At 38.3% G+C, this 13,226-nt stretch overlaps 1 protein-coding gene across 3 annotated transcripts in view; it reads right to left on the minus strand.

Moving 5' to 3' along the window:
* lyst (lysosomal trafficking regulator) overlaps nt 1-9,508 on the minus strand; it is a 101,367-nt gene extending 91,859 nt beyond the window's left edge. For 2 of the 3 annotated variants that reach the window (XM_034681364.1, XM_034681362.1), the window contains exons 1-2: nt 9,405-9,508; nt 7,390-7,658 (exon numbers count right to left, since the gene is read on the minus strand). In XM_034681364.1, the coding sequence (XP_034537255.1) occupies nt 7,390-7,470 (81 nt within the window). In that variant the 5' untranslated portion in view covers nt 7,471-7,658; nt 9,405-9,508. The remainder of the gene's footprint in view (nt 1-7,389; nt 7,659-9,404) is intronic. The other variant, XM_034681363.1, reaches the window with a different exon arrangement.
* Nucleotides 9,509-13,226: the final 3,718 nt, after the last annotated feature.

Raw genomic sequence — 13,226 nt, forward strand, 5'->3', positions numbered from 1 at the left:
TTTTCAAACCACAGAAATCAGAGACAGCATTAAAACTTGACTCAGAAGTGAGCTGTTAGAGCAGATGGGTGGCACTGGTTTGGCTTAGCAGTTAAAGTGCGCCCCATGTACGTATGCATTAGTCCTTCTCGCACCAATCACAGGTCTGACTGCCATCCTCCACCTTGTGCTGCACGTCTTCCCCACGTGTTCTGTCTCTCTTCAGCTGCCCTTCCTCACTCTCCCTGTCCCTCTCTGGAGTCCCTGAGCTCCCTTGTCTCGTAGGTTCCTCTGGATCTCTGCTGCTGTGGACGTGCCAGACTCCAGCTGCTACAACTACTACTATCCGTCTCACCTCTACTGACATCTCAAAGAGCTCATAGTGCCCGATTACCCCTCTAGAACACTACGCCCCCAACATGCAGGCCTGCTCATCGTACCTAAAGTCTCTAAAAGTAGTATGGGAGGTAGAGCCTTCAGTTATCAGGCCCCTCTCCTTTGGAATCATCTACCAGTCAGGGTCCGGGAGGCAGACACCCTCTCTACTTTTAAGAGTAGGCTTCAAACTTTCCTCTTTGATAAAGCTTATAGTTAGAGCTGGATCAGGCTTGGACCAGCTCTTAGTTATGCTGCTATAGCCTTAGACTGACACACTGGGATCCTGTCTTTCCCTCTCTCTCCTCTCTCTGCCTGTCTCTCACTTTAACTCTTCCTGTCCCATTAAAGTTACTAACCATAGACCTTTCTGGAGTCCCTGAGCTCCCTTGTCTCGTAGGTTCCTCTGGATCTCTGCTGCTGTGGACGTGCCAGACTCCAGCTGCTACAACTACTACTATCCGTCTCTCCACTATCATCTCTCTCTCTCTTCATCTCCCTCTATCCCTCTCTCCAACACGGTAGGTCTCAGCAGATGTGTGTCTAACATGAGTCTGGTCCTGCTGGAGGTTTCTGCCTGTTAAAGGAAGTTTGTCCTTGCCACTGTAACTTGCTAAATGCTGCAAAGTGCTCTGCTCATGGTGGATTAAGATGAGATCAGACTGAGTCCTGTCTGGAAGACGGGACTGGATCCGATCCCATCTATATAGGACAAAAGCAGTGACAGCGTTCAACTTGGACCCCTCTACCTCTTGCTGTATATCAGCGAGGGGCCCGTGTCTACTGAGAGCAATTTCCTGGACTGGCAGCGCCCACAAAACCTCAACTTCAGATTGCCTCCCACCAGGGCTTCCTGTTGTTAGATTATGAAAGTCATGTCATGGCACTTCTGCTTCCACACTTTTCCGTGAGAACAAGGAAAATAGAATCATGTCCTGGCATTAGCTGCAGCTCAGACCCTTGAACAAGCAAGTCTGATTAGTATCTTCTCCACTGCCACTAAAAGCTGAGTGATTTCAACTGATAGCATCAAGAGGGCTAATGCAGAGGGCGTTATTGTGCTTTGGACGCCAAGAGCTGAAAACAGGTGCTGCTAACAAGAAAAAGGAATGTTGTAAGTGTACACAGGCCCTTAATAAGCTAACCCCTCCAGCAACCCATTCCTGTTCAATCCAACGAACTTATTTATCACTTTAGTAATCTTACGCTTCATTCCTGTTAGCTATAACCTCGTTCATGGGGTTATTGAAGGTCAACACCTCGCTTCAGTGTCCTGATATTGTGTTGGTTATTCCCCTGATCCCTACACGCCCTTCTGAGACTCTGAGTCTGCTGCTGCTGCTGTTGGTGAATAAGTTGCAGAAACATCCTGATAGAAATGAAGATGAACCGCAGAGAGATGAGAGGCAATAATGCAAAGGATGACAGATGAGGGAGGCTGGGAAAAGAGCGGTGCTGCAGAATCAGGACTTTCACACCGTTTTTTTTTTTTTGAGGTAGCTGCAGGAGAAGGTGTCTTTCACCCTCCATATTTCACTGTAGTGTGATCACAGAAGCGGATACAGAACAGCAGGGCCGAGTCGTACCGTCTGATGTGCGATAAGACAAGAGAGCCTCTCTGTTTTTGGACACTTTCCACAATCAGTTTGTCATGTTTATCTGCAGATGACAAGCAAACGGGAGCGTAGGAATGTGCACTTTATTTTGGTGATGGGGATGTAAAGAACAAGCTGGAGAATATATCAGAAGTTTAACGGTATCCTTGTCACCGTGTCCCCTTCTGATTTAATCAGAGGGGAAAGCTACAGCATCAGCAAACCAGAGAGTGAAGCTGTGCTCACTTTTCTGCATCTCATACACACACACACACAAACACACACCCCAGTGTCTTTGATCACTGCGAAGTGGAGAAGCAAACACAGTCGTCCCAAGAGAGTCCTCGGAGTGACGTAAACAGTTACGGGCGATAGCGAGGAGGCAGGCTGCCTGTTTGGTGCAGCAGAGGCGTGAGAGTTGATTCGACACGTGAAAACAAAACAGCAGCGTGTCTACGGATGATATTCAAATACACAAACGGCACCATTAACGAGGCAACCGAGCGTAACACCACACCAAAGACATGGTGACATCACAGGAAGGAAATCATTAACACAATCAGTCATTCAAATGTTCTTCTCATGTCACGCTTGAAGGTGGTTTGATAACACGGCTGATTCCAAGGCTGTGTGAACGCAAGGAGTCTGACCAAAGATCACGTTTCACTGCTTCTCCAATGATCGGCACCTGAAGGGGGAAACCTCCAGAGACAGAGGACCATGTTTCAAAAGGAGACAACATCTTCAGTCAGTAGCTACCATAGACTGTAAATAAGAATGGACAGCGTTGCTCCGCCTCTTACCGTTGTACGGTTCTGAAGCCAAAAAATCCCAGAAAAAAGAGGCCTTGAACACAAAACAGTCAAACACTAACTACATATCACCACAGCATACGGATGTGAGAAACATTCGTACCACGTGTATTTATTTTTTAAAGTTTGACTGCTGAGACGGATTTTTTTACCTATACTGCAGCCAGCCACCAGGGGGCAGACACTCTGCTGAAAGCTTCACCTCCAGCCGAGAGAGATGCACCTCTGGACAATAGCCGTGATCCGGCCTTCTTAGCCTGCGTAGATCGCCCAGGCTGAACTGATATGAGACTACCTAGCGTCCGTCGCCAATCACCGGAACTAGCTTACAATGTTTACGTCACATAACGAAGTGTTTCCAAGATCATTTTAAATTTCAAAACCCTTTTTTTGTTTTGTTTTTTGGCAACAATCAGAAGCTATTTGAATGAGCTGAAACTAGGGATGTGTGCTTTAAGTCCACTAAACACTTAAACATCAACCTCGCTAGTCTGCGCCAGAATGTGAAGGTTATTCATATTTCTTTATCATAGACCAGATCCGCCAGATCCACTGTGATCCAGTCTGGAGCAGGACAGCTGGAGTCATGTGACCGAGGTTTTCCCGTGGTAATCACTGAATCAAGGATTCTCCTCCTCCTCCTCTCCTCATCCATGTTGTCTTTCTGGTCCTCTGAAAACCTCTGACCTGTTGACTCCAGGTCTGGCTCCGCTCCCATTTAAATGGAAAACACTCATTACTGGTGAAAATGTTGTTTGAAAAGAAAACTAAAGTCATGCTTCAAAAACTTTCATGAACATATTCCTTAAACTCAGAATATTCTTCATTTTAACCAGAAACTTCAAAAATGTTTGGCAGAAATCGTGTCATAGCTTAGCAAATAACCAGAGTGCAGTGACCCTCCTGAGTGTGGACCTCAGCCACTACAGTTGAAAAAGTTGATGTCATAAGTCCCGCCCCTTCTTGAGTCTGATTGGTCAGTGATGTAGAAGTGAAATTGATGAGAGCAGCCCCTTAATAGTGATGACATTAAAAGGTCCACAATCAACAGATTTTCCCCGCTGTAATCACTGAATCAAGGATTCTCCTCCTCCTCCTCTCCTCATCCATGTTGTCTTTCTGGTCCTCTGAAAACCTCTGACCTGTTGACTCCAGGCCTGGCTCCGCTCATCATGACTTTGGTTTGTTGTTGTAGTTAAGTGAAATACGATCTGGTGATAACACAGAGTGTTTTATTCTGAAAATTAACCGGATGTTTTCATTTTGTTTTGGTGAAACCTGACTTCCTGTCCCGCTCCATCTGCTCTGTTGAGGTTGATGCGTCGTGCTCCGGCATCCGGGAACAAATAGAAGTCTTGTGTATCTGATCCGGAGGACTCTGACCTGCCGGATCAGAGACACAGCCGGAACGCAACGGAGCGGATCCAGTGGAAGTTAACACATTGACTAGAATAGAAACTTAGCAGATCCGGTGCTGTGACGGATCAGTGACCAAGAAATTCATCACTTTTCACTTTTGGTGTTTTTCCGCCTCTGCATCCGTCCACACCCTCCCTCAGGCAGCCAATCAGAGCAGCACTTCCTTATCAAAGCATCCCTGTCCACTCAGATCACTGCATGGGTGATGAGGTTAGCATTGAGCCACTTTCTGGCTAACGTTAGCTGTTGCTAGCAGTGACTAATGAGTCATTCATCTGGTGTTATCACAGCACCTGAACTTCCTTCCCTGAGTGACATCATAGAAAAATGGCTGCCGTGTACGTATGGTCAAACATGAGCGCTCTGATCACCTGACAGCTTCAAAGAGAACAGCGGGTCAGTATTTAAAGGTCGACCTGCACATGATTCATAAAGAAATGGCAAGAGATAAACCATCTAACCCCTGTGTGTGTGTGTGAAAGAGAGAGTGTGTGTTTTCGTGTGTGTGTGTGTTTCTGTGTGTGTGTGTGTGTGTGTGTGTGATCCTAATCCGAGTCTCGTGATGCGGCTGCAGTTTGTGCTCTGGCTGCAGGGAGGGGAGAAAAGAGCTGCAGTGGTTCAGAGCTGAGAGACATCGGACAGATTTCACATTTCTCTGAAACACAGACGCAGAATCACTCATAACACAATCTGTGGTTTACACCGGCCCACACCTCTGAGCAGGGACTCTCTGCACACGTGTGTGTGTGTGTGTGTGTGTGTGTGTGTGTGTGTGTGTGTGTGTTACTTTTCTGCCTCTTAAAGCAGAGTATGGGGACCTCCAGGATCTTATAGAAACTGGTCCAAAAGCTCATTTTCTCTCAGTTATTTTTACTCCTTCAACAATAACACGATGACTCAGCCGCTCGTCTTTGAACAGATGTTTAAATAAAGTTTCTGAATCAGTCAAACTTTGACAAACTTTAAAACAGCAGCTCTGCTCCTACAGTCTCCTCCAGCTGCACCGGGCTCTTCTAGGTCATGGTCCCTGTTTTAGGAAAGGCTAAAAGAAGGTAATTTAGGTTACGTAAATAACAGAGAGCGGATTATAAGAACGTCTCAGAACAATGTTTGCTATTGTTGGGCGATATTACCTCAGGGGACTTTGTATTTAGCTTGGATTCATGCTAATCTCAGCTCTCTAGGACTGTTTGGACGGAGCGTAGACTCTGTTAATTTTAGATTGGGCAGAAAGCCTCTCACTGAGTCTGTTTGTGAGTTTAAGCAGGTAATATTCCCAATATCTGCAGAGCTGTTCACAACCGGTACCCGTATATGGGCAATGAGAACAAACACTAAAACGTACGATGCTTTCTGTCGCCCTGCTCCGAGCTAGAATCAGTCAGACTTTTAGAACACTTCTCCATCAACCACCAATCAAAATCAAGAAGGGGCGGGGCTTATGATATCAACTTTGTGAGCCACACAGGCTCACAACAGCAGACAACTAAAGTCATGTGTTAATGGCTAATATTTCCGGGTCTAGAGCTGCTCAAATCATAAGCGTCCTTTTTTACCTTTTTTTTTGTTTGTTTGTTTTTTTGTACTTTTTTTTTTTAACATTTTTTTTAACATTTTGTAAAATGTTTTTTTTTTTTTTTTTTTTTTTTTTACTTTTTTTTTTTTTTTTTTTTTTAACATTTTTATAAAAATAATTATTTTTATTTTTTTTTACTTTTTTTTTTTTTTAACATTTTTTTAAAAAAAAATTTACTTTTTTTTTTTTTAACATTTTTTTTAAAAAAAATTTACTTTTTTTTTTTTTAACATTTTTTAAAAAAAATTTTACTTTTTTTTTTTTTTTAACATTTTTTTAAAAAAAATGTTACTTTTTTTTTTTTTTACGTTTTTTTTTAAACATTATTTATGTTAATTTTACTTTTCTCTACGTTTTTTATGAACAGATCTAACAGTTAGGGAAGATGATCAGCCGTCAGTGGACACAGGCCCTACATTAAAAATATAACTAGTTACACATTATTGCTCATCACTTCAAAGAAATTACAAACCTGGACCTGGACCTGGACCTGGACCTGGACCTGGTCTCATACGTGCTACAAAGGTGATTTTTAATAACCAGCTGTTAGGCCACGATCTGGTTGTAGACGATCTAATAAATGCTGTTCTCACATAATATTTCAAAGAGGTGGTGTTGTACTTTCTCATATTTTAAAAAGTTCTCAAAGGTTGATTATTACTATGTTTATAGTCTTGTATTATGTTGTGTCTATGCTACTCTTTGTCGTAAACCACATTCATAAAATGTTTTCTATTTCTGTTAAATCTTTTTTTCAACTCTTTGTATTTTCCATAAACTTTAAAGCATCTCGTGTCTTCAAGACCTGACACCTGTAACTCCTCTGTTGTGTTTTGTTGCCTTTGTACTGCATTTTGTAACTTGGATTTTCAAAATAAAGGTTATTATTATCATTACAAAATTACATAAATCTTTAAAATGATTTGCATTTCCTAACATTTTCTGGTTTATATTTTCTTCTAACATCTGATGACCTTATAACTTGTATGATGTATTTTGTTGCCTTCATGTAGCACTGTATACTGGTATTTTAAAAATGTCTGAAATATGAAGGTTATCATCACATTGCATTATAAAACGTACAAATCTTTCAAATTATTTCTATTATTTATTTCAAAGGCTGATTATTTTAACACTCGTCTTTTGTTGTTTTCTATTGAAAAGTACACGATAAATATATTAGATTAGATTATTATCATAAAATGCATCTTCCAACACTATTTCGGTATTTATGTTATTTTTTTAAATGGTTATTCAAAAAGCAATCTGCAATATTTTTCTGCCTCTTGATGACACTAAGTAACCTGGATTTGCACAAAATTATTTCTCTACCATAACACACTGTTTTGGTATCTATGTATTGCCAAAACCCTAACACTTTATGACCGGTCTATTTGATGGTGCAGGTTTTAGTGGAGCCCTTGGATTCTGAGATCTGTCCTGACAGACTACAGACCTGTGTGTTTTATTGTGCAGCCTTTCTGAGATGCATAGAGTTTTAAGGAGCTCCATAAACAGGCCCATGAAACTTTGGGGATATAAAAGCCTCTACCAGGATCTCCTCTCCTGGAGAGCATCAGAAAGCATCCACACCACCAGACCTGAGTCCCCCCCTCATCACACCGGCTCCTACCTGCAGATCCGCTCCCTGCAGCCTACAGTCCATGTACTTCTCCCAGGCGAATGACAGCTCGCTGTGCTGATGACTGGCCATGTCGTCCACACCTCCCAGAGCAGCAGCAGCAGCAGTCAGATGGACGAGGAAGTCAGGAGTGACAGCTCTCCTTCCTGGTCCTCCTGCTGCCTGAAAGTGCTCCGGATCGAAGCCCCAGCTGATCTCCTGAGTAATTCATAGCAGAGTCATGATCCACTGCGCTGCTCCCTCACTTTGAGTCTGTGTTTCTGCAGAAAGACACAGAAGTGATCAGGGTTACAGAAACACAGATCACAGCTGGAGGAGGTCCTGTCCTTAGTCCGGATCCCTCAGAGAGTCCACCTGCTGATAGTGACGCACCTGAACCCGAAACTTCAATAGAACCAGCAGGACAGACTGCCGAGAGACCACAACACCTACTGCTACACTTACACACTCACAGCTAGCTGGCTAGGTGTTCTGACACAAACTGCGTCAAATGCACACGCAGCTTAAGAGAACTCTTTCCGGTTTCCTTTCAAAATAAAAGGGATAAACATGTCATAGCTCCTTCAAATAGAAGATTAATGGATCTATCTCAACAACAATAACTTTTTCAGATATCAGGACAACATTAAAGATACAAATCTGGGCTTATGAGAATAAAATTGTAAAAGGGAAAAAAATGTTATGTGAAAATGAGTCATAAAAGTACAAGAAAAATACTATCTATAACATTATATTATTTTAAATACATTTTTTTTATGATAAGGGAAAGTCTTACAATTTAGACAGTTAATTTGTATGACAAGAGAAAATATAATGTTTTATTAAGAGAGGAAATTTGCTCAAATCTGAGAATAAAGTCAATAATTATTACAAGAACAGATAATGGTTTAATAAGGAGAGAGTTGTCAAATTATGAGAAAAATTAGTTTGATACAAATGTATTGATAGTAGGAACATAAAGTGATATTATAGTATTGTATTTCGTAGTTTTAAAAGGAAAATAACAATATTGTGTAGCTGCAGTTTTAATGTTTTGGAAAAAGTCATAAAGCCATGAGAATAAAATAATATGCAGATGAACAAAAGCGTCACAAAATAATGAGAATAAGTCAAAATCTTATGACACTATGTTTATATATTGGTCACATATTAGCATAGGTATAAAGTCAGTTGTATGAATGTGAAACTATTTGTTGTATTGAGAGAATTAAATTCATTATATTATAATGTAACATTTTATATTACAACAATAAATATCATAATACAAGAATGGACAGTGATTGTAATGAGCTATAAAAAAACTATTGATGCTGCAATAATAAAGCCATATCATCATGGGAACAGAAGTCAATATCTGAAGAAAAAGTCTAAGAATTATAAAATAAAGTGATAATAAAATCATAATATTAAAAGAATAGACTTTATACCAATACCAGAATAAAAACACTGTTTATGAGAACAAATATGAATATAATGTGAATAATGCCATAGGTTTATTTTATTTATATATTGTTATTTGCATGTTTTTAGTTGTAATTTTACATTAAATCCTGTATAATGGATGTGACTGAATGACAATAAAATGAACCTTGAACTATAACCTGCCTGTTGAGGGCTTTTATTTTGAAGGTTGTGCCTGATAGCTGTGTGTGATGTTTCAGTTGCCTTCACTACAAACACAAACAGCTCGATCAGTTTAACCACAATAATCTCGTTAATGCCAAATTATCTACAGAGCTGTTATACCCAATGAACTCTAAAGTCTATTTTAATTATAAATAATTATATTTCAGATTATTTAAGGTTGTTTTTCAGAATAAAAGCATTAGCTGTTATATTGCATCGCATCGTTCTAGTGAACGGCAGCTGTCAGAGCTGAGCAGCAGAGAGAAACCAAGTCCTTTATATGGATCTGTATTAAACTGAGTCTTCATTCAGTCTGGAGCTTCATCTTTTAATCCTTTTTAAAGCTCAGAAACCAGAAGGAGAGGAATTTTCATACATACCTTCTTTTCCTATGAACTGACGGCTGTTAGCTTCATCCAGATAGAGCCTGCTGTGCGCGGCTGAGCCCTCAGCGCTGACTGAAAGGCTGCTCCGGCAAGTGAAGGGGTCACTTTAATGAGCCGGATCTACCTTATCTAGAGACTTAGAGCCAATAGATAGAGAGTGGGATAAAGGTATGGATATAAAAGACTAATACATTGTACTAAAACATGTGTTTGACTGATAAAATAAACCTGGCAGACATAATTGAGGGTAAAATATGCTCATAAACTCATTGTAAGCTCACTGTGGGGGGTGTGAACAGCTGGGGGCGCTGTGTAACCACGACGCTGTTCCCGCGCTTATAAAAACCACAGAAGAAGACACGCTGAGGAGCGGTGGTGCGTTCAGTGTGTTTGTAAATCAGAGAATCCGAGCTACACAAGTTAATTAATTAGCAAAAATCAGTAAATATAGTCAATCAATTCTAAATAAAACATAAATTCCAGTTAATATAATTCTTACAATATTAGTCATGTGCTTGCTTTAAGAATTTCATAACTTAACCACATTTAAACACACACTGCTGGAGCTATTTGTTTATGTTTTGTATTTAGTTGTTTATTTAGTTTAGAATTAATAAGTAGTATTAGTTGTTAGATTTATTCAAACCTTTCTTTTTATAGGTAATTTAAGTTAGATTTTGGGGATATATTTTTTGCTAGTCATTTGTTCCACCTGGGTGGGCCTAGGATTTTTTACCAGAGGCAGCAGGAGTCGTGATTCTCTTTGTTCCTTTTGTTTGCCATGAAAATAAACCATTGGAAACCACTGAACTCTTGCATGGACATTAGACTTCTTTTGCCTGCATACATCACATCCCCACGGTGCATCAGTGACCCTTTGATTAAGTTTAGTTAAAGTTTGGGTTTGATATTTTGAATTTTCTTTGAGTTTTTTATGACAAATGGCCACTACACTTACTTTTGCGATGCTCACTGAAGTTAACAAGATATAAATGATACTGTTAGATACTAAATGATGATGAGTGGATTACAATTATGTTTATAGTCTCTAATTATAAATATGTCGCATTTAATGATGTAATAGTTTACCAGGACACAATATATATTCAACATTTGTATGTTAAGAATCTTCAAAATTCTATTTAAAATAGCGAGAGCTCAGACTCTTGCCACAAGGATTTTATTAAATCAGAAAGTGTCAACCTGTTCTGTTTTTTTAAACTCTCCCAGGCTGCTTTCACTCAAAGTATTCACATGAAGATCATCCAGCTCTTGTTTTCTAGCATTATCCACTACTGTTGGAAGGAAGACAAAAAAATATATAGGAGTCTGATTTCCAACAAACCTTCAAATAGGACATTAATGAATAAATGGGGCCCTCTGGTGGTTAAAGGTGGGATTGAAACAAAGATTTACCTTCATGTATTTATGGAGAAATAATGTGCATATAAGAGTTTAAAAAACAAAGAACTTCATATAAATCAAAAAATAATTGTATTAATCTGTTGGTCTTCTGAGAGATATGATTATCTATTTTCATTTCTGAATAAAAACCAGACGACTATTTTCCAATATCGAACTGTAATAATAAAATACCATTTATTCTTTTCTCTAACATTTTTATTGTAATTGGATACATACATCTGAACATTAATCACATTTTGTACATGTTGCTGTATGTATTATTTTGTAGTTATAAATATACTTTCTATTTTTCCCAATTCTTTCAATATATTGTATTAATATAAATATATTTTGTGTTGCACATATTCCACATTTTGTATTTTATATATATATGAGCAAGTTTAATTTTCGAATGTAAGATGTTTTAGATGTAAACAGGGTTTCTGATTCTAATTCTGTCCGTCTTCTTTAGCCTTTAGTGCACTTGGTGTATGACTCACTATGCTAAATTTGCAGACTGATCTATAATGTAAATGAAGTCTCAACCTTTCATGTAAATGCTGAGTTTCTAATAAGGTTCTGTCTCTTGTTGTAAATAATCGATAATCCGATTTTTCAAAGTGACCCTTAATGCATCACTGACGTCACTAAGTGTCTCCCTGTTGGAGGGAGTGGAGGCATCCTTTGTTTCTTTTATACAGCAGAGACTTCATCCTGTTGACACAAAGCATGTTGTAAACAAACCACGTGTGAACTGAGAGGCTCGTGACCACAGACCGTGTGCTCGTGACAAACTGCTCATCAGGGGCAGAGTCCTCCTGGGAAATCAAATCCACATGGTCTCACATTCAGACCCACTTCAAGAGTTTCTTTCACTCTGGATAATCAACCACAAATCAATGATCACTGAAAACATCTTTATCCGCCAAATCCTGCACACTTCACCTCTGCCTGTTAACACTGAGGCAGAAAGGACAGGTTCCAACCATAGACTGTATAAAGGTTCCAACATTCTACATTGTTTCTGTCTTCAGTTGGTACCCAGGTAATAGTCAGGATGATGTATAGTGAGCAGGTGGGAATGCAGGTAAGAGTCATGACAGAGTGACACTAAGCACAGAGCTCTGATTAGGATATGATACTATATCAGATGTTATACAGATGATATGTATTCATTAGATACTGGAACATGAAGTGATTCACACTGAAGGTCTGGACTCTGGATGTTTTTGACTCGCAGGGTTAAAGGAACATCAATATGTCCTTAGAAAGATAAAATGAATGTTTTAATATTTAAATCTGACGTTAGTCATGTTTTGAAACATGGGCAGAAGAGTTATAAAATATGAGACTTAATGTTGTATAACATTAATATGTTAATCCTCTTAATCTGGTATTATACAATACATTAATGCACACTGGCTGGATTATAATCTCTACACCATCTGGCAATTTTTAACTACAGAACTGTCTTAGAAAGGTGTTTATTTTCATTATTATTATTTTATTATTATATATATTATTACTATTATTTTCATTATCATTATTTTATTATCATGATTATATTTTTATTTCCATTATTATTGTTTTATTATAATTATTTTGAATTGTGAGGTTCTATTTATTATTTTCTTTATTTTTATTATTATTTTTATTATACTCATTATTAGGATTTTTATATATTTTGTTTTCATCATTATTATTTTATTACTTTCATCACTAAATGTATACTTATTAGAATTGTTATTGTATTTCTATGATGTATAATTACATTTATGATTATTATTTTAATGATTATTATATTTATTGTTATTTGATTATTAGGATTATTACTATATTTATCATTATTATTATTATAACTCTTGATTTGTTTGTTATAAACCTCTTCTTATGTACCTATAGCTTATTTCTCATGTAGATCTTTTGCACTCCGCTAACAAGACACCATATAAAGTTGTATTGTACCTTGGTTTATAAAAATGAAGTTGTGCATATTTTATTTTTGTATTTAATCTTTTAATTTTATCCTGTTTTCTTGACTGCTCTTTATATTCCTTATATATTTTTATTTTATTCCTAAATGTATTATTATTATTATATATATTATATATGTGTTATATATTATTATTCACCAAAATGTCAAGACAAACTTTTTCCGAGGTTTATTTTGGCGCATCTGCAAAAAAACACAAACAAAAACACACGTGTAATACACTCTGCCCACCACACGATGTCGCTGTTGTTACAGAAACACAGACACACAGCAGACCAACATGTTAGAAAAATGTTTCTTCTTTTGCTGCCCGACATGTAAACTCATCCCACCAGAGAAAACTCTACAGCAACATTTCCGTGAGATAAACCGACCCACACAAACACAAAGGTTTAACACAAAGGACAGGAAATGATGTC

Source organism: Notolabrus celidotus, chromosome 4 (genome assembly GCF_009762535.1).
Source record: "Notolabrus celidotus isolate fNotCel1 chromosome 4, fNotCel1.pri, whole genome shotgun sequence".
Classification (NCBI taxonomy): Eukaryota; Metazoa; Chordata; class Actinopteri; order Labriformes; family Labridae; genus Notolabrus; species Notolabrus celidotus.